The sequence below is a fragment of the Epinephelus moara genome, chromosome 10 (assembly GCF_006386435.1).
Source record: "Epinephelus moara isolate mb chromosome 10, YSFRI_EMoa_1.0, whole genome shotgun sequence".
Lineage (NCBI taxonomy): Eukaryota > Metazoa > Chordata > Actinopteri > Perciformes > Serranidae > Epinephelus > Epinephelus moara.
In genome coordinates, this window is record NC_065515.1 from 41,414,833 (window position 1) to 41,435,939 (window position 21,107).

The following is a 21,107-nucleotide window of genomic DNA, read 5'->3' on the forward strand; positions in this document are numbered from 1 at the left end:
CACACACACACACACACACACACACACACACACACACAGAGTCAAGTCTACTGCCAGCTCACACAAAATAAATAAGTTCATACACAACATACCATTTAACGTGGCCGCTGGTCTCCTCTTCTCTCCTTTTTGCCGCCTCTAGATTGTTGTTGTTGATGCTGCTGCGTCTGGTCGTGCCTCCTGATAACGTCTGTACATCATACGACATCTTCTCTGGCGATGCGTTTACTGACTACCTTAAAAACTGGTGTTTGAGTCTGCGCGCATTTTTCCCCCATTCAATGTCAAAATCGGGGACAGCTTTTACCAGGGACAGGTCACCCAAATCGGGGGCTGTCCCTAGAAATCGGGGACGTCTGGTCACCGTACTATACCCAGTACTGGGCAAATTATTTCTTAAAATGTAGTGTACATATTACTAGATACCTCCATTGAAAGTAATAAGTTACTTTACAACATCATTCTCTGTGTAGAGTGATAAGTTACTTACTACACCACTTTCGTGTTACTTGAACCAAAATGACCGGCTACTGTTGTTTCATAGCAAGTGATCAAAGCCCAGAAGCTCCAGTTACAGTTCATTTCAAATCCAGTGCTGCACAGGTCTGACCCATTCATGCATTCACATACAGTGGTTACCACTTTGTATTAAAATCCTGTGCTTATATTAACAATAGCATGATTATATAGAAAAATTAAATAGCCTTGACCCTTTTTAATAAACTAAAAGCCTCGGACACGGGGACGGGCAGGAAGACAGTGGATCAAACTCTGATCTATTATGAGATAAGGATCAATATTTGTTGCGTGTGAGTAAATTGCTATGACAAGCACAACTTAATACACTGGTGCTGGAATAACCACTGCTGGTTCCCAGTGTGATGGTCAGCCACAACAGCCACGGGAGAGAGTTATGCGTAAGAATGGGATGATGTGCAGTCGTTGCTCCGCAGTTCAAGGGGATGTGAAAAGAAAAACATCCAACATACTAATGCGTATTCAATGGCATCATCCATATATGCCACTCACCGGGACGAGCAAAAAAACAAAGTGAAGGCCAGATTCCTGTCCCCACTGTGTTCAAGCAGCCTTAAGACGCAGAAGCAGAATAGGATACGTTGCAGGTGTATTAAATGAAACACGCTAAAACATGCTAATGCACAGTATGGCATCACCCAGATGTGCTTATCACTGACACCCTTCCATAATGTAGTCTGTAGTGACATGACAAGACACAACAACGTTCGGGGGATATTTTCTCTGGTGGCGCACTGGTGTAAGCGGAGTGGTGTGGATCAATGTGAATGAACAATAAACAGTTTATTTTGGGTGGTTAACATGCCATATGACATTCTAAATGGAGTAATCTTACTTGAAATCCTGTTGGTAACGCATTATATTACTTTATTACTGCTAAAACATAATATATTACTTCAACATGTAACTTCTGTTACGTGTTACCCCTAGCATTACCTATACCTAACAACATGTGGGAACCACAGTCTGTGGTTTCAAAATCCTGTATCCCTGCACGCCAACCATCTGCATAATACATCCAACTTCCTGCATACATCTTCTGAGCAGTGGAGGAATTTATCACTTCATGGACGGGAAAAAAATAATTGCCAGTAAACACAGTCATGATCCTAGCAGCAGTTCCTTCACAATATATTTAGCAAAACATCTAGCAGTAAATAAATATAATTTCTGGTAAAGACAGTCGGATAACATGGCTGAGTATTTACATTATATTAGTTAGATTAATTAGTAGTCGCTTTGCAAGACAAATTTGTTACTAAATGAGCAAATTATCACAGAAATAGCAGGGAAACAAGGTATCATGCAGTGTTATTAATCTTTAAGCTCCATATAAACAACACAGGAGGCAGTGTGGAATCATGTGACAATGACCTATGGCCTATTTTGTATGGGACAGACAGTAGCATGTACTATAAACAACTTCGGTCCCCACACAGAGCTCAGAGGGGTTTAAATCACACCACAGTAGCCAACTAAACTCATAGAATGCACACACAAACACACAGATCTCAACGTGAACACACACAAAAACACGTACTTGTGAACAGACAGCCACACAGGTCCACGGCCAGTTCTTGGAGGGAGGGCAGATGAAGGATTTGCCACTCTGGTCTTTTTTCAGTCTAACAATGCACTCTCCACTGGTGACCATTTGTTTTCAAATGGAGGTACCTGCTACAAGCCACCCACACTCTGGTGACTGGAGACTAGACACAAATACATCTCTGGAACAATACCCAATTAAAGCACAAGCTCCTCTCCATTTATTTTGTATTCTTCTAGCCACCAAAGCCTCTCTTGTTTCTATCTTTCCACCCTTGTTTCTCATCTTCTTGCCTTCTTTTTGTCCATCAACCCCCTTGTTGTCCCCCCTCTTTGTGTAAATCCCCCACAAAAGAAGTATCTAGTTGTATTATAATTGGTTCCCAAGCACCCATTCCAAAACTATCAGTGCTGCAGCATCTCGACTTGGAAGACAGGTCCCAGCAAAGATAAGTAGGAAGTATTACGGCCATTGCGCAAACATGATTAACGACATGCTTAGACGTGTTTCTTAATATTGGGAGGTGGGGAGCATACCTGGGACAGCTCTGAGACTCTTGAGATAATGAATAATGCCATAGAGCGTGCCAGAGATACAGCTGCCACTGAATGGACAATTAGGTACATCGAGGCGAGGCGAGACGAGACAAGAGGGTAAATATAAAGTAAACACTAAGGACACTTTCTAGGATTCTTTGGTTCATGCTTTGTTGTTCTGGAGCGCTGTAATGATTCATTTGACCCTTTTGATTTATTAACATACCAAAACACTAAGCTGCTTGGGACCTTTAAGGGTCTGTGCACAATACTAAAGTGGTCACATGGAAACATTTAAGCACGCTGCTATAAAGAGTTTCCCACAAGGATGTTTCATGGCACCAATATCCAGTAGTCTAACTTTAACATCTATCTACAGGTAAGTAATAAAACTTTTTCTGTTTAACACAAACTGTGTATATCTTGTAATGGCAAAATAGTTTCTGCAGTGGATGGGCCATTTTCTGGTTCTATACACCTTTTTTGTGAGTGCAGCTAAAACAGAGGGGTATGAAATGGAGACAAACAGGGGATATCCGATTTAGGAGTGTCTGATTTAGGCCTAAAATATTTAAGGTCTTGTATGTCATCAGGTTTCTGAGTGGACAGGGACTACACATGAGGTCAACATAATAGGCAGCAATTCTGATTTATTACATATTGGGTATCATTTTCACTAACTCAGAGGACCTGGTTCCTGGACTCTCAGTTGCTGCCCACCTCTCAAAATCTTTCAGGCATTCAAATAGATCTGGAGCTGTGCTCATTGATGTCTGTTTCCCCAGTATAAACAGAGTCAGTAAGTGTGTTTTCAACCACCTGCTTTCCGCTCAATTTGCGCATTTAAAAAAAAACCCTGAGTGGAAACACAGGTAATTCAAAAAACAAAATAGTCAAAATATTCCATAAAAGCTTAGCTGAGGTAGAAAAGTTAGTGTATCGATAAAAGCATAATGTGAATCACTGCAATAGAAACGGAATAAATAGTGATGTGCATGAGGCGTGTGAGTTAAATGCCCACTGAAGCTTCAGCTCCACTAAAGAGACAAAACATTGTGACAGACAAAAACATCACATCTTTTTTAGAACAATGACGACTGCAAGGTTTCTAAAAATAATACATGAAACAAACATGAATGCCACATTTCCATCACATCTTCTACACACTTTATGTTTGGTTGAGGTTTGACCAGAGTTCTTTTAATTAGACTGCATCATCTTACAGCCAACTCCTAATAGTGACATAACAATGGTGGATGGAAACATGCACTAATTCCTTTTTATTTCTGGCAAAAGTCCTTGGAAATTTTGTTAAAATTGTTTAAAATTTGCTTGAAACTTGACTACTCAGGTTTTTGTGGACTGATTAGTAGAAGGGACATCACTGTCCTTTGCAACAGTCCAAAAAATGGCAGTTTCCTTCACGTTAAAGCATGAAGTTGGTTTGTAAACTATGATAGCAGATCACTATCTACCAAACAAAAATGGACTCTGTCCTGTCTGAACCTGTCTGTAGTAACATTCTCAATAGAACTCAGCTGGTAAGCAGACCCTAATTCAAATATCTTTTGAGGATAGATATCTGTAGTGATGCAGGGACATCACAAGGGGCTTGATATCATTTTCAGGCAGCATTCAAGACCTCTGACGGTTCTGACATATAATTGAACTCTCTGGAATTTTTTCTGTTGCTAATGAAAATACAGTAGGTTGTATATCGGCTAGGGGTGGGGGAAATAATTGATAGAAACACTGCAATACTGACGTGGATGATTTGGCATCTATTTGCAAACATTCGTGTAGCTAAATGTTTATGAATAACGAGATGTTAAAGGGATAGTGCACCCAAAAATGAAAAATTCAGTAATTATCTACTCACCCTCATGCCGAGGGAGGATCTGGTGAAGTTTTAGAGTCCTCGCATCACTTGCAGAGATCGGCAGGGGGAGCGGCTAGCACACCTAATGGTTGACGCCACCCAAGAGAACCCAAGAACACAAAATTGAAACCACAAAATATCTCCAACATGCTCATCCATAGTGATCCAAGTGTCCTGAAGCCCCGACATAAAAGGTTGTTTAGAAAAACGTCATTTGAACTCTGTTTTTAGCCTCACTGTAGCCTGTAGCTCTGACTGCTTCTCTGTGCTCCGCGCTCACGTGTGCACGCTTGCGCGAGCTGGTTGGTGCAGCCTGGACCCAAATGTTTCTGTTGCCATTTGCGGAGCCTGGGCTGCCTACAGAGACTGGACTTCAATAGAGTTATAAGCATATTTATATGTATGCTTATAAATAAAACCAAACCCCTGACCACCGCAATGCTACTGCATTACGTGCTGTCCAAATGTGAAATCACAATGCATTGTATTTCTTCTATTACAGCCAGTGCAGATTGGTGGCTTATTATGAAGAAATGGATAAAACTAGAACAGTTCCGTCGATGGCGTCCACTCCAGAAGTCTGTGGAGGAACAATGGTGTTGGTCTCGGATATGTAGTTACTGCTGTCTCTCTCTGCGGTGCACGTGTCACGTGATGTAAACACGGGTAAGCAAAGCTCATGCTTTCACTGGTCTCGCGCAAGCATGCACACATGAGCGGGGAGCACAGAGAAGCAGTCAGAGCTACAGGCTACAGTGAGGCTAAAAACAGAGTTCAAATGACGTTTTCCTAAACAACTTTTTATGTCGGGGCTTCAGGACACATGGATCACTACGGATGAGCATGTTGGAGATATTTTGTGGTTTCAATTTTGTGTTCTTGGACATTAGTCTGGGGCGCCGTCAGCCATTAGGTGTGCTAGCCGCTCCCCCCACGATCTCCGCAAGGGATGTGAGGACTCTAAAACTTCACCTGAGCCTCCGTCGGCATATGGGTGAGTAGATAATGGCTGAATTTTTGGGTGCACTATCCCTTTAATGGAATGAAAGAGGCGAAACTTAACCGCGAGGGCAGTGTAGAACCTGGACAATCCAGATGGACTAATACTAATACTAATAGGTAATATACTTAAAGCTATAGTGCGTAACTTCTACAGGTCTGTAAATGTCCGTTTCACCCAAGCCACTACCAGAGGAGATGACACAATGCTGATTAAGCCGATCGGCTCCTCTAACATCTCGCGGTATTTTTCAATATATATCATTTTTAGTATGCGTGTCGACCGGCGACATTCCTGCGCTGGCACACAGGAAATGCTTCCTCACAACAAGAAGGGAGGGGGAGGAAGAGTGGATAGTGTCATAGCACGAGGTAGAGCGCAGGTAGAAAGAGAAAGCAACATGGCGGAGAAGCGGCCGAGACACGGTTCAGAAGTGGATCCTACCATAAAGGCAAGTGTTACTCTGTGTACGGTGTGTGGCGACTGGCGAGTGTTACTCTGTGTACGGTGTGTGGCGACTGGAGAGTGTTACTCTGTGTACATGGAAGTGCCGCCGGCTTATTAGTTATAATAACGCATTATCTGCTGGGAGGCGACAGAAGTTACGCACTATAGCTTCAACTTGTATATCACCTTCACAAAAGGCAGCAATGCCTGCCCAGCATTGTGGCTATCCCCAGAACTAACTTGCAGCAGAGAGGCAGCTCTTCACTGCTGGAGACTTTAAATAACACAACAGAGCTGTCATTGTGGATCACTACAAAAACAGCATGCTATGTTTTAAAGGTAGTTTTAAAGTAGTCACACAGTGAGAAAAAAATTTCATGTATAGAAATCAAAAATTTATTTACAAAGAGATTCCTGGTGAGGCATGGATAATCTTTTTACAATGGAATCGCTGTGCTGTGCTCTGAATCGTAATCAAATCGTGAGGTGCCTGGGGATTCCCACCACTAATATAGGCAGTATTGTAATACAATGTTTAGCTCCATTATGCATTAATACAAAGTAATTTCCTTCCTTTAACCAAAACCAACCCAATTTAATAATACTCTTGTGACTAAATTGCTGTATCTCCTAAATGTTAGGAGCAAAGCCAGCTGTCAGACAGAACACTGTAAATTTTACAGGTGGAGTTGATGCACCGTCAATATATAGGCGATTACGTTCCAGGTAGCAAGATTTGAATTGAAAAAGTGTCGAGTTGAGTGAGAAATCGTCCTTGGGCAATGAAGAGAAAGCCAATCAGACTGCAGCACGCTGCATACAAGCTCCTGTAAGTTTCCTTTCCTACAGCAGTATTTACAGCAGCACTAATGTCCCCTGGGTATTTATGGCCGCTAAGAATGATGTCTGAGCGTAAGGTTTATATAGACCATATTCCTTAAAGAAGACAGTATTGAAGCTGCAGCTACGAGCATGAGGAACTTAGCATGAAACCTGAGAGAACGAATGATTTTGATAGAAAAAAGCAGAACAGAAGTAGAGTTTCAAGTGAATGCACACATTGTCTGAGTTTTTTCCTTTTCCTGTGAAAGATATTTCATTAAAGAACATCAAAAGTTACTTCCTCCCTATCTTCTTTTTCTTCCTCTCTTTATATGGCTTTGGCAGAGGCTGTCTGTAGCTTCATTACAGCTGAATGTCACAGGTAGACTGGGCCATTCCTACTAATTAGTTAGTTTATGGTAGAGCAGGGGAATAAAGGGACATTGCGCTGTACGATCTGTTCACTCGTGACCTCTTGTACCTGCTGAAGTGCCTGACAGGAACATGAATCTTCCCTGAGGATGGATGACTAACCTAAAGACACAAATAAAAATACTATATAGCATGACCTGAAGAGACAGAGTGAGAAGACAGAGGAGAAGCAAGAGGCAGATTTTAATGAGGAAAATGAGAGGGTGGGGAGATGCAGTGCTTGCTGCTGATGAAAGAGGAGATTAAGAGGTGATAGAAGGAGAGGGAGCAAGGTGGGGAGAGAGGGATGTAGTGCTTAAGGGAGAAGGGGAAGAACAAAAAAAGGAGGAGGCGGCAGTGGAGGCGGAGGAAGGACATGAGAGAAAGTGACGATGAGGTGTGTTTTTTTTTAAAGGCAAAAGTTTTCAAAGTTTAAAGAGATAGTGAGAGTTAGGAAGAAGATGTCTGCGAGGGTTGAACATATCTGCAAAAACACCCCCAGGTTGGAATAAAGAGACAGTTTGGGAGGTTGAATCATAGAGCTGCTATACTTAATCAGTAGAATGGCCATTGCAGATTGTGTGTGAATGTGTGGGATGGGGTGAGAGTGAAGTTGCTTCTATTTAGATCATATTGAAAGCGGCTTCCTCCCCCTCTCACAGAATAGGTGACATACTTTAAAGAACAGTCAAAGTGTCCCCGTGTCTTGTGATTATGTTTCTCTCATTACTGTGTTGACTATCATGCCAATCAGTTATAGAGAACAAGAATGTGTAGAAACAGATGAATGAAAGCAGAGCACATAGACAGCGTGAAGAGAATGAGGCGCTGAAGAGAGAGAAGTGGAGCAAAATTAGGAACACTGATGGAGGTAAAATAAGCATGGTATGGGTGAAAAAGTCAAAACGGTGGCAATATCTGGGTAAAAAAAAAAGAGACAACAGTAATGTGTTGATATGATATAAAATGGGGCGACACGTAAGCAGTATCACAGAAGGAGTGCTGTTGTACTGCGTATCAGCATGGCTGTGATGTGGTCGTAGGCACAAGGCTGAGTGCTCAGTTTTGTTTCGTTTATCTTGGGTAGCATAAATGGACTACAACTGTATTTCATTATGCAACCCTGTGTTGTACAACCTTGGACCTTTCTTTTTCCTGTGGAAAAAAAACATGTATGTGTTGCTTTTACTTCATTCCTCTATATTATCTCTGGGTTGAATATTAAACCAGTGGCAGTTGCCATAGAGAGATTTCTTTTTTAATCCTGCAGAGGCTGTAATTTTACATAATGTGTACTCATAACTCTTGAGTTGGGCACACAATACATAAAAATTGCATGTGCCATGCAGGTAGTAAGAAAGTGAAAATAATCATTAGGATGCACCTTTAACATGTTCAGTAGCATCAGGGGGCCTTGCATCTCCACAGAATGCTGTTTATTTCTGACCAGCATTGCCAATTTAGCAACTGTCTTGCTAGATTTAGCAGTCCCCTCAGCAACATTAAAAAAAAAAGATAGCCACAAATCTTAGCTCCTCTCCCTTGAAGAGAGCCACCAGTATCCCTCAGCCAGTGCTGTGCTAATGCTTCCATGTGACCAAAGCTCTCTGGGCTGACCATGTTTGAGGAGTGTGAGAGCAGCTGAGAGGTTCAGTTGACCAATCAGCTGCCAGACATAAATGTAAATGATCTGTGAATGTGTTCCACCAATCACTGATCCCCATTGTTTGTCCGGGAACTCCTTCTCCTTTGCTTTTGTTGAAAAAGATGTATCTGTGTCTCAAATCAGATACTTCTGTTAGTACACTCACATGCAGTACACTCCATACACTACATGCTTACTTACATATTGCTCAGATGTTGACAGAGTAGTGGCTTTGGCACACTTAACAGAAATGACGGTTATAAGATTTGACAGCTTTTCTTTTTCTGCTTGTGATCCGGGCAGAGCATCATCACCAACATTTGACAAATGACTTTCACTCCCCAAAATATATGCTTGCTATATCTGCTCTTTTGCCCACTTCTCTTCTTCCATATTCATTTATTTATTGAATTAAAATGAAAGTGCTTTCAAAGCACATTATGAATATCTGTGGCTGATGCTAGATAGCTGCCACATTCTGCTAATATTCATAGTTTGTCAGGCATCAGACCACAAATGAAATACTAAAATTATCTACAGTGAGGATGCAATTTAACATGCATAAACACCAATGTAACTAACATCACACCCCTGGACCGTATAGTTTACGCCACAGCACATGTAACGTCAATGCCCGATAATAAAATATGCTGCTGATAGCTAGCTCGCAAGCTAACCTTAGCATTTGCATTGTAGTTTGCAGTACCAATTTATTACAGGATTACCTATTAAACAAACTGACGGCTTACATCCAACAACAGCGAAGTGGTAGTGAAAAATACACATGTATATTAGTACACTGCTTCTGTGTTCACTGTGTTGTGTTTGTGGTCCTGCTATTTCTGCTATGTAGGCAACAAGGTGACCACTGAGGGTGAGAAGTTCCCAAAACTCCACACCCAACTTTTTTACCTTTATGACTGCACCATCTAGGTCCTTACAGTGCACTGCATTTTGCCATACTACTAAATGTGAAAGCCCTTGTGCTTTTAAAAATAGTATGTATGAGCACAGAAGTATGCAATCTGAAACACAGCATAGTAGGTTTCCTTTTTCTTTTTTTTTAATGCAGTTTGTATGTGTTAGATTATTCCAGCATCTTGTTTCTCTCTGTTCAAGGTACTTCAGTTCCACAGTTGATAGAATAGCCTTCATCAAAAGTTTGTCAAATTGCAGGTAGATTGAGATGCACACAGATGAGATGATAGCAGCTTGCAATTAAATATAATAGCAAACAGTAAGGCTATAGTCAGTTAAACTCGCAGTGATTATTTTTTCTGTTTTATGTGCTTCCACACTCTCCTTGACTTACGCTCTTTCTATTACGCTAGACTTCTTACACACACACACACACACACACACACACACACACACACACACCAACATCAAAACAACAAAACACCCAGCAACTAATATAATTTTTTTCTAAACTTTTTTTTCAGTAGTCCTGTATTTATTATTTGTAAATAATGTCCCGTAATATCCGTCGGTTGTCTTGCAATACAGAATTTGAGGTGAAATAAGCTAATATTGCAGATTACCCTCAGTATCTAAATTGTGCTTCAGTACCACTAAAAACATTTGCAGTAGTATTAGTTGAAGTGCAATTAGTAGTAATACTATTCATGTTGTCAGGTAACTCCACACCTGCTGTGAGTTGCAGTGATGTTAGCAGTCATATGTGCGAGTAGTAGTGATAACATTTGTAGCAGAGCTTTCAGCAGCAGTAATACAGTAATACTTACTCTCTGTATATCTGAAGTGAGCTGCAGTAGTGTTGGAGAAGCTGTAGCTCTCAGAGTCTCTGTCCCTCTGACTGGAGAGTTCAGACTGACGTAGGCCACTGCACTGCTCTGTAGGACAACACTGTTATCCTGAAGGGAACACGAACACACACACACACACACACACACACACACACACACACACACACACACACACACAGAGGTTATTATCATTACGCTTCCAATGATATTCATAATTAAATAATTGTTGTCATCACATTTTCATCATTATCATTATCTCAAGTCCACAAAAGAGTCCTTTCCAGTTCTTAGGATTCCATTATTGTCCTCTGCAGCCATTTGTTTGTCTTCTGCTTTTGCTTGCATTGTAATTCAATCTAATTTTAATCCATCAAATGAAAACCTACAATTTGTTTTAATCTGAAAATTTTATGAAGTACATGTAAGTATCCCAGACATTTTTGCCAAAGACGTTTTTCTAATTCTATAGGAAGTCATTGTCAGCCAAAACTGTAACTGGGTTATGTGGGAATAAGAATAATAAATAGCCAGTCATAAATGAGTCCTACTCAATCAAAACAATATAGTCTGATTGCAGGTGTGTCCAGTTGTTCTTCTATTGTGGCAGCATTCCTGCATTGGAAGATTATAGTATAAACACCCACTACTTAGAATGGCTTTCCTCTTTCTTCTTGTAATTGCTAATTAGGGCCATTTTCAGAAACTGCTACCAAGCCCTAGCAGCGTCAGAAAAGGAAAAAGTTTTTCTGAAACTAGAATTACAACCTTGCTATTGTATGCCTCTGCTCACCCGTCAATCAGCAGTTACAGATTGCATCGATGTCTGTGAAAACATGGATGAAAACACAGAAGATCTATACAATCAGCACAGTTTCAAGGAGGACACCCAAGATTAGTGTCACCAATTCAGTATCTGACCAAATGTCTCCTTCTGTTCATCAGTTAAAATATTGAGTAATGGCCAAAAACTGTTTTTGCAGAACATAATAAGGTCACAGTGAAGTTGACCTTTGACCCTTTGAATATAAAATGTCATCACTTCATCGTTTTATCCTATTAATTAGCCGATGAAAACATGTTTTGTGCTGACCATTTTCTAAACAATTCATTCCATGAGGACATTTGTGCCGAGTTTGAGGACATTACCTCTAGGCCTTCTTAATATATAGAGTTCACGAGTATAAGACAGGTCACAGTGACCTTGACCCTTAACCACTAAATTCTAATCAGTTAATCCCTGATTCAAAGTGGACATTTGTGCCAAATTTGTAAAATAAAAAAAATAAAAAAATTCCTTGAGGTGTTCTTGAGATATCACCTTCATAAGAATGAGACAGATGCAAGGTCACGGTGACCTTGACCTTTGACCACCAAAATCCAATTATTTTTTCCTTAAATGCAAGTGGATAGTTGTGCCAAATTCAAAGAAATTCCCTCAAAGTGTACACAAGAATATGGATAGACAACCCAAAAACATAATGCTTCCAACCAAAGCTATCACCAGTGCAGAGGCAGAAAAATAGGTTTCTCTATGTGTATGGTGATCCATATATAGCCACAACCTTTGACCCCTAAATTGACATTTAATAAAACAGATGCTCTTGTGTTTACTGACCTTTCCCCACTCATAGGACCCAATATTCCCTAGGGCTGACCCTCCCCATGAGCAAAACACAGTGGTACGGTCTGGCACCCATCCTCTTTTGGACTGCTCTGTCAGCGCTGCGATGAGCTGATTCATGATGGCTGAAGCCCCGCCTCCCTGGTCGCTGTCATGACGACTGCCAACCAGCACATAGCGATCTGACAACATATAAAAACAGCAATTCATGAATTTATTTCTTTGGCTGTAGGTGACTAATGCTACTGTATAATAAAGTGGATGTTGTTGACATAGATCTGTTTTTAACTCTCAGAGACAAACATAAAGCATCAAGAGATGTGATGTGGATGGAGAAACAAATGGAGGAAAATAAATGATGAATGTAGATGTATAAAATGAAAATGCATAGCTCTGGAAAACTATAACAAAATGGTATTTACGTACAGTGAATGTATGGTTTCCCTGGGAAACACACTCACCCACGTTCACACACAGACACACACAAACATGAATGCTCCAGGCTTCTTTGTATGCCTTACATTTTCTACAAAGATAGAGTGTGGATGCACAAAGCAGCTTCCTGCAGGCTAAGAGAAGAAGAGAGCAAAGCTCATCACTCCAACACAGAGCGCTGATGACTTTGTTTGAGAAAAGAGGTGCTTAGAGAAGCCTGCTAGCTTAGCCTAAGAATCTGACAACATATTATTGCACTGAGAGCAGCTTCCAGGGTAAATCAACCATTACTGTAAACTGCCTCAAATCAGTCATATGTGAAAGCGCAATTTGCTCTATAATTTTTTTTTCATTAAATTGTATATGTTTTTTCATGGCTATGTTTATTGCTCAGGATTCACACACTAAAGATTAAATGAAGCATCTGTATGAAACATTTATGAATAAAAGAAATCATTAAATACATGAAGCTGTGTTCCTGCTGCCCTCAGGTCTGGATAAATTATTAATGGTTCAGCAGGCACCAACTGAGGTTTAGTGTAGTTGAGGGGAGATGGTTTCTTTGTTTTTTTTTTCAGTACTGTACCTCAGTCCTAGGTTTTTTAGATGTCTTCAGGTTTGTAGCTGTGTTCGATCTTAATGAACTACCTTCACTTGTCTTTCTAGAGGCATTCAGCCCACATATTGCTCCCCTCAGCTTGAGGAGCGATATTTCAGTGCATAATAATGTATACATAATAATAATAATAATAATAATGTATACCTGGAGCATCCCTTGGTAGACACTGTATTTTAACATCTACATGGGAAATGGATTTGGAGTTGGGTATAATACTATGGAGGGAGTATACAGCCTCAAATCATGACATGCATTTAAGAGATTTGACTTACTAAGGTATCCCACTCTAATGTAGATTCCCTCGGTGACTAGATTATGTCTTTCTCTGCCACCCTTGGCTATATGATTTTGAATTATTACATTTGTAGAGCTCTGTGTTTAAAACTCTCAGATTTTGTGGGCCCAAAAACTAGAGTCAAATTGCTGTGACCTTTTTAACTCTCAAGAAGGTTAATTTTTATAAAATTGGAAAAGGCCACATATTTCCAGTCAAAGTCTGTGGTTGAGGGAAGTGATGCATTTAATTGGCGAGGCTCAGGTAAGTCATGGTCCCCATGAAAAATTCAAGAAAATATAACTTTCATCAATTATGCTACTACTAAGGTTTAACTCTTTGAACTCAATAGAAATTGTCGGCAGGTGCCCACAATGGTATTTTTGCTCACTCTAATGTCATTTCATGGAGTGTCTTCAAATGTTTCATATAACTTAAATCTGCACAACCTAAGCTAAAAAGGTTATGTAAATCAATAACCCATAATACGTTTTATAATAATTGAAATAGTGTCATTTAAAAAAAAAAAAAAAAGGTTTTCTTTAGATTTCACAAAATAAAAACACTAAACAAAACATACGCAAAATATTTCTTGACACTCCATAAGTTGTCTATGCACATTCTGTAGTTCTTGAGATATACTCATTTCTATGAGCAGAGTGCAAAGGTGTTGTGATAGAGTCATTTATCCCGCTGGCGCCACCATATGTTTTCGCATGGTTTTGCACCACAACATCACGCAATAATGTCACTACAAGCGTACAACGTGATGACACAGAGAGCAGAGGCCTTAGCTTCCTGCTGTAAAAAGAATGAATATTCTAGCTATTATGATTTATATGGTTGATATATACAGGATTATGTAAACAACAATCTCCTGCAGTCATTAGGGGGAAATCTGTGGGGTAATTCCAGCGTAATTCTGGCAAAATACTACATTTGCACTGCATGTAAGGTAAGGTAACACAAGGTAATGACGTGATGCTAGGAAATACAGAGGCTTTAGCTTTCTGCTGCAAAAAGAATGAATGCTCCAACTATTATGTTTTTTATTTTAAATCAATATATATTAAGGGTTATGCAAACAACGATGTCCCGTGGCCATTATGGGGATATACCAACGTAATTACAGTGAAATACCAAGTTTGTGTGGCACGTTAGGTAAGGTAACAGCAGGTCATGACATGATGACAGTGAGGACAGAAGCCTTAGCTTTCTGCTGCAAACAAAATGAATTCTCAAACTAGTGTGGTTCTTATTTTAGATCTATGTAAACAGGATCATACAAACAACAATCTCCTGTGGCCGCCTGCAGGAGGTATGTTTTTAAAGAGTTAAACTTTCCTCTCACTTTTCCTTAATTGTGCTGTTGCTGTCATCTTTGTAACTTCCCCTATTTGTTTCTTGTTTTGCCTTCAACAACTGTATATTCAAAAGTTAGAACATTTTGGAGGAAAGACTAAAACATTGTCAGCTGTGTTTTTTCATGGGAATTGTAAAGAACGACAAAAGTTACAATCCTTACAGCCTTTACCCCCTTTGTCACATTTTCTGCCAGCATCAGATAGCTTTATTAGTACATACAAAGTCGAAGCATATGCTACTCTCTAAATAAACACTTTAGATGAGCATTGACTAGGGGAATCTGGTATTGTAAGTGACGCTAACTGATGCTGTCAAGCTGATTTGAAGCTTAAGTTTAACACCTCCTCATTCTTTATAATGCAGGGCTTCATGTCAAATTTGATATACATGCCTTTCTTTGATTCCCTGTTAAGGATTCAGGTGGTTACATCTGAACAACTCTGAATGTTTAAGCTAACTTTAGCTGGTATCACACATCTAATTTCTCCTTTACCTGTTATAGCTTTACACCTTCCTCTTGTTTCTACACTTACAGTGGAGCAGACAAGCTAATCTCAGAGTCATGTAGACATAATTACAAGGCTTGAAGAGGACCACACAGGTGGGAGGATTGAGAGGATGATATGTGCAGCTATGTAACAGTGAAGCTGTTGTAATACACAAGATGGTCTGGTAATCAGGATGCTTTTCAAAGTTTGAACACTGACAGAACATGAAGGGTTCAGCATGCTGAGGTGTCCTCTGAACTAAAGCTACACTGATAATTTGTCCGGGCTTGATGCTTCTGCAATAAGATAATATGTCGAGTAACAGTGTTGAGAGAGAGCACCAAAAACTATAAAAAGTATTGGATACAATTTGAGTTTTTTTTAAATTTGTGAAATACCCCTCTGGTTGGCAATGTTAGTCACTCTGTATTGCATTGCTACAGTGGTAATCATGTCAAGACTTACTTAAGAGAAGCCAGGTTTGATCAGTCACTTCATGCCATTGCAAAACTGATGGTTAGTGGTCAGGATTTTGAAGACAAAGTACTAGGTAGGGAAGCCACCAATGAAAAGGTAGAAAAATTGCAACATAATTCCACTAAGTGCAACTTAAATATATCTTCTGTAAGTAGACCGCATTTTATCTAAGTGTTGTTTGCATATAGCAATACAGATTCAAGTAAAATAGCCCTCTATGTTATTGTGGGTTGTAAGAGTCAAAACGTTTGCGAATGTGCATGAATATTCATCCTGTTTAGGGTCGAGATAAATGAGCGCCGAACAGACATATGATCAAACGCCAACAACCAGTTAAAGCGTCGCTCCTTCCAGAGATTTGTGGCCCATATTATCTGCTTTAGTGGCCCATTATGGCTGCCTAATATCACACTGTAAATCAGAAAGGTAATTTTCCACCAGTGACTGGGCAGGACAGGTACAATAGCTTTGCATTGCTACAAGTAGAGGGGAGGGCAGGAGAGGAGGATGTCTGTGGGGGCGAGGCAAGGGCAAGATAAAGGGTCTCCTCTGCAGAATGACAATTATAAAAGGATGAAGGCAGAAACAGCTTAGCAAAAGCGGCTGAGCTGCCATTTAAACATTAAAAGGACAAAATATGTTTGGATATTACCTGAGCTGACACTAGACTGGGACACAGGAGGAGACAAATGAAAAAAAGAAAGAAAAAAAAAAAGATTCATTTGAAATAAATCCCAGTATGTATGACTGATAATTAAAATGTTTACATGTTTTTGAGACCTGTCACTCAGTACATCTTATGAATAGACTAAAATGCATAGGGTTGGGTATCGTATGTTTTTTTTTTTCCCCATACCGGTGCCGAACCGATACTTTTAAAACGGTATCGGTGCTTAAACGGTGCCTGAACCGATACCTCAAAATATGAGTTTTTTATAGAGGTTGAAAAGTGGCACAAATGAGCCATCTTTCAGAAGTGTTTGAGTATTTTGTATAACAGTTTTAAATTATAATAAAAACAATGTTTTTATTTATTTATTGCTGAGGCAAATTAGAAATACCTATAAATAAATAGGTATATGAACTCTATTAACAGTTTTAAAATATAATAAAAAACACTTAACAAATTAACATTACAATAATATTAACTCTATTAAAGTCCGGTCTCTGTAGGCAGCCCAGGCTCCGCAAATGGCGACAAAAACATTTGGGTCGAGGCTGTACCAACCAGCCAGCGCGAGACCAGCGAAAACAAGCACACACACACGAACGCGGTGCCCATGTCTCACAGTCTCGCGCAAGCACGAACACGGTGCCCAGGGAGGCAGTTAGAGCTACAGGCTACAATGAGGCTAAAAACAGAGTTCAAGTGATGTTTTTCCAAACAACTTTTTATGCCGGGGCTTCAGGACACTTGGATCTCTACGGACGAGCAGTATGGAGATATTTTGTGGTTTCAAGCTAGCTCTGTTGTGTTTGATAACACTGTTGAACGTAAACAGAAGTGACTCCCAACAGTGCTTAACGTGCCTTTAAATAATAATATACACTCAACAAATGAACGAATGAATGAATTATTATGTTACGTGTAACATCCAATAGAGGGAGACATAGCATTAAAAAAAGCACCAAAAGGAGGCACTGTAATGTGCGTTTTGTTTCGGTCCGGTAGGTATTGGTTGTATAGGTACCGGTTCCATATAAGCACCAACTTTCAGTACCCAACCCTAGTCTTGAAACAAACGGAAAAAAAACAGGATGACAGAGAGAAACCATAAGGGTGAAGTTAGCTGCAGACATTGTTTAAAGCTCAACTAATTAACATTCTTTAACTTAACAATGGATCAAATGACTACATGTAATTTCAAAGAGGTCACTTGTAGAAATAAACCTGAAGAGAATTATAACTTAACTCTACAGGTGTACAGTTCCCTTTGGCCTCTTTCAGCTTACTATTTTGCATGTACAGCTCTCATATTCCACTCTCTCCAACAATTTACCAAACCAACCATACAAATATTGTGCATTACTTTTAGTAGATATAAGGACAAACAGTGAATGAGAACAGCCTGAGTGGTTTGAACTGTTGCTAATTTTCTTAATTGATTAATTAAACTCCAATAATTTATTAATAGCTTGTTGTAAAAAGTCAGGAAATGGTTATTTTTATATTTTTTACATACTTCACACTTACATTTCTTCTTCTATAATTCTCTATGCTCAGCATCAGAGCGACTGTAACACTATGTGCTTTCCCCTGGGGATCAATAAAGTATTTATGATTTTGATTCTGAAAAATGCCCATTACCACTTCCACAGCAAGGTGAAATATACCTCTTTATTACACGGCTCTATTAAATGCTGTATTCTGATTGGTCAGTAGCGGCATTCTGCGGTCTGATATTACTGTGTAATGACCGCTGCTAGTAGCAACGGTCATTACACACAGTTGCTATGTAGCCCAGCGTTGCTAGGGATGCTGCCCTGCAACACTGCAGCTGTCAAACAACTTCCGAGGGAAAAAACAAACAGAAGTGGCTGATTTTAACGGATGCCGCTGAAGAAAAAGAATACCTACGGACTTTCTCTGCCAAAAACAAAAGAACCCGGAATTGAATACACACTCGGCAGTCGTGCTTAATGACATTTTACGCGAGTTTTATGCCTCGGTTCAGTCCAGTAAGCCTGGGTGAGTACAAAACTTTCACCAAAAGTTGTGGAATCCGGTCGGTTTTAATGCACTTCGCAGAGGCAGACAACATTATTTATTTAACTGATAATTAGCCGTGTAATAAGCGGGATAATGTATAATGAGCCGGTGAATACTGGGAAAATAACTCCCGACAGGGGAATAGTTTCATTCCCCTGAAGGGAGTTAATGGATGAGAGACTAGAATGAAATAAAACAGAGAATATTTACATTTCAATAGCTAGAACAATAAATGAAGTTACTAAATAATGCATCATCAAACATTTGACTAATCACTAAATCAGTGATAAATGTTTCAACTCTCAAATGCTTTCTTGTTAATTAAATGGTGAGCTATTGTTAATGTAGCTACTGTTGTCACAAGCTGGATGTGGCTGGACATAACTTTCAGTCAACTTTTTTTCATGTTCACTATTGTATATGTAGGTGGGTGCAAAATTGGTCTTTGCTGTCCACCATTTAAATCTTAATACAGATGTCTCCTATGTTGTGCTGCTTGTCTCAAGCTAAACTGAATGAACAGGATTTTGAGTGAACAAGCACGTAGCTCCACACCCTTTCATGTGAACTTAAACTAGCGATAAACAAATAACAAAGATGTGACGAAAAGTTATCAACATTTTAGCAAGACTTTAACTGAATCATGATCATGAAGATGGTTAATTGGTTGAAAGAGTGAGCACTCTTATCTTCATTTGTCATTGCTCTGTCAAATACTAAGATATTGAGAAACAGTTTTTGCTTGAAGACAAAACTATGGAGCATTTATACAAACCTGGGTTCCTCCTTCCTTTCAGGTATCCCACAACATTGTAGATCTTCTTGTAGGACACCTGGTTTCCAACAGTCAGAGTAATCTTCTTTCGTTCTATGAAGAAGGAAAGACAAACTTTAAGATGAGCTGCACTGGGGGAAAAGAAAAACATTTTTGAAATTCCTTGTAGGTGATTTCAAACAGGGAGAGCTCATTGTCCAAACAGCTTCTAATTCCAATTGTCAAAAAAAAATGTGATTTGTCCATCAACCAGTTGTCCATGTGTTTCTGTTTGGGAGAATGTGTAGTGTATATGTGGAGAAAATGCCTTTCAAAGTAATGCATGTTTTTCTTTTGTTTGTTTTTTCAGGATAACAGGATGTTGCAAAAAATGGCCTTGCGGTTCAGTTGGGAATTTTTCTGACTGTTGGGGCTTCAGAATTATGAGCCGTCTTATCAGTGGCACGGCAACGTTTCAAACACGATCCTAGCTTTGACCAGCCTTTGCCAATTTGATGTATTATGCGAGTTGAGGAGTGACAGTGAATCCAAATTTGTCCCCAGTGTGATGAAACAGCAAAATACTAAACACTTATTTTGTTGGTAATTGCCCAGAGAGTGAACGTAAATGAGGAACAGCACGACTTACAGGCTCTGATATAGATGCTGGTGCCATATAAACTAAAACATACCAGACAGAAAAGCAAACTGAAATCAGAGAAAACTGGTGAGAAACAATCTTCAAATTCGATGGTAAAATAAAACCAGCAAATCAACAGATTATTTTTAGGCAGTCTTGACTGATTCATCCACTCTACTAACCACTTTGGCCCAAAACCTTTAGAAATATAAATGAAATTTGTTGTCAGAGAACATTTTGCAGATACATTTAATAGAAATGATTCTTTGTTATGTTTATCAAATAAAAACATAATCCCTGTAGCATAACATTTCCCTCAAATTATATTTTCTAACTGCATATTTGTTGGATATGAATGTTTGAATTTCAGGGGGTAGAGTTGCCTATCAGTGTGCAGGACAGACAAAGGAAAAAAAAAACGACAACAAAATGTGTTTAGAGTGGTAATGGTGTCCAACATGACTTCAGAGAGGTGTCATTTTAAGAACGATACAAATCGATCAACCAGACTAACTGACACCACCAAATAATAAAGTACATGTACAATAAGAACAAACTCAAACACACACTCCCTTGCACAGTATTTCCAACATGTTCTCGTCCTGCCGCTTTGTCAGTGGACTTAACATAGTTCACACTAGGGACTCTAGTTTCCCGGCGCAGCGCAGGGTGGTGCAGGGTGGTGCAGGGTGGCGAACCTTGCGCAGAGCTAGTTTCGAGCAGCGCAACCCGAGGCGCGTTCAGTTTGGTAGTTTNCAAATAATAAAGTACATGTACAATAAGAACAAACTCAAACACACACTCCCTTGCACAGTATTTCCAACATGTTCTCGTCCTGCCGCTTTGTCAGTGGACTTAACATAGTTCACACTAGGGACTCTAGTTTCCCGGCGCAGCGCAGGGTGGTGCAGGGTGGTGCAGGGTGGCGAACCTTGCGCAGAGCTAGTTTCGAGCAGCGCAACCCGAGGCGCGTTCAGTTTGGTAGTTTGTTAGACCGAGGTGCGCTGAGATGGGTGTGGTGGCGCAGCAGGGGGAGGTGTCGACAGATCCAGCTTGGCGCAGTGACAGCTTCGTGCCAAAAGGCTTCGCCGAAGGTGCGCTAAAAGCTCGCCAGCTGAAACCAGGTCTACTGTCA

General features: G+C 39.9%; 1 protein-coding gene across 1 annotated transcript in view; it reads right to left on the minus strand.

Annotated features, from left to right (window-relative positions):
* Positions 1–21,107, minus strand: part of LOC126396257 (inactive N-acetylated-alpha-linked acidic dipeptidase-like protein 2) — a 770,727-nt gene that overhangs the window by 210,639 nt on the left and 538,981 nt on the right. The window contains exons 10-12 of the mRNA XM_050054195.1: positions 19,354–19,446; positions 12,205–12,392; positions 10,569–10,697 (exon numbers count right to left, since the gene is read on the minus strand). Coding sequence (XP_049910152.1) covers positions 10,569–10,697; positions 12,205–12,392; positions 19,354–19,446 — 410 coding nt within the window. The remainder of the gene's footprint in view (positions 1–10,568; positions 10,698–12,204; positions 12,393–19,353; positions 19,447–21,107) is intronic.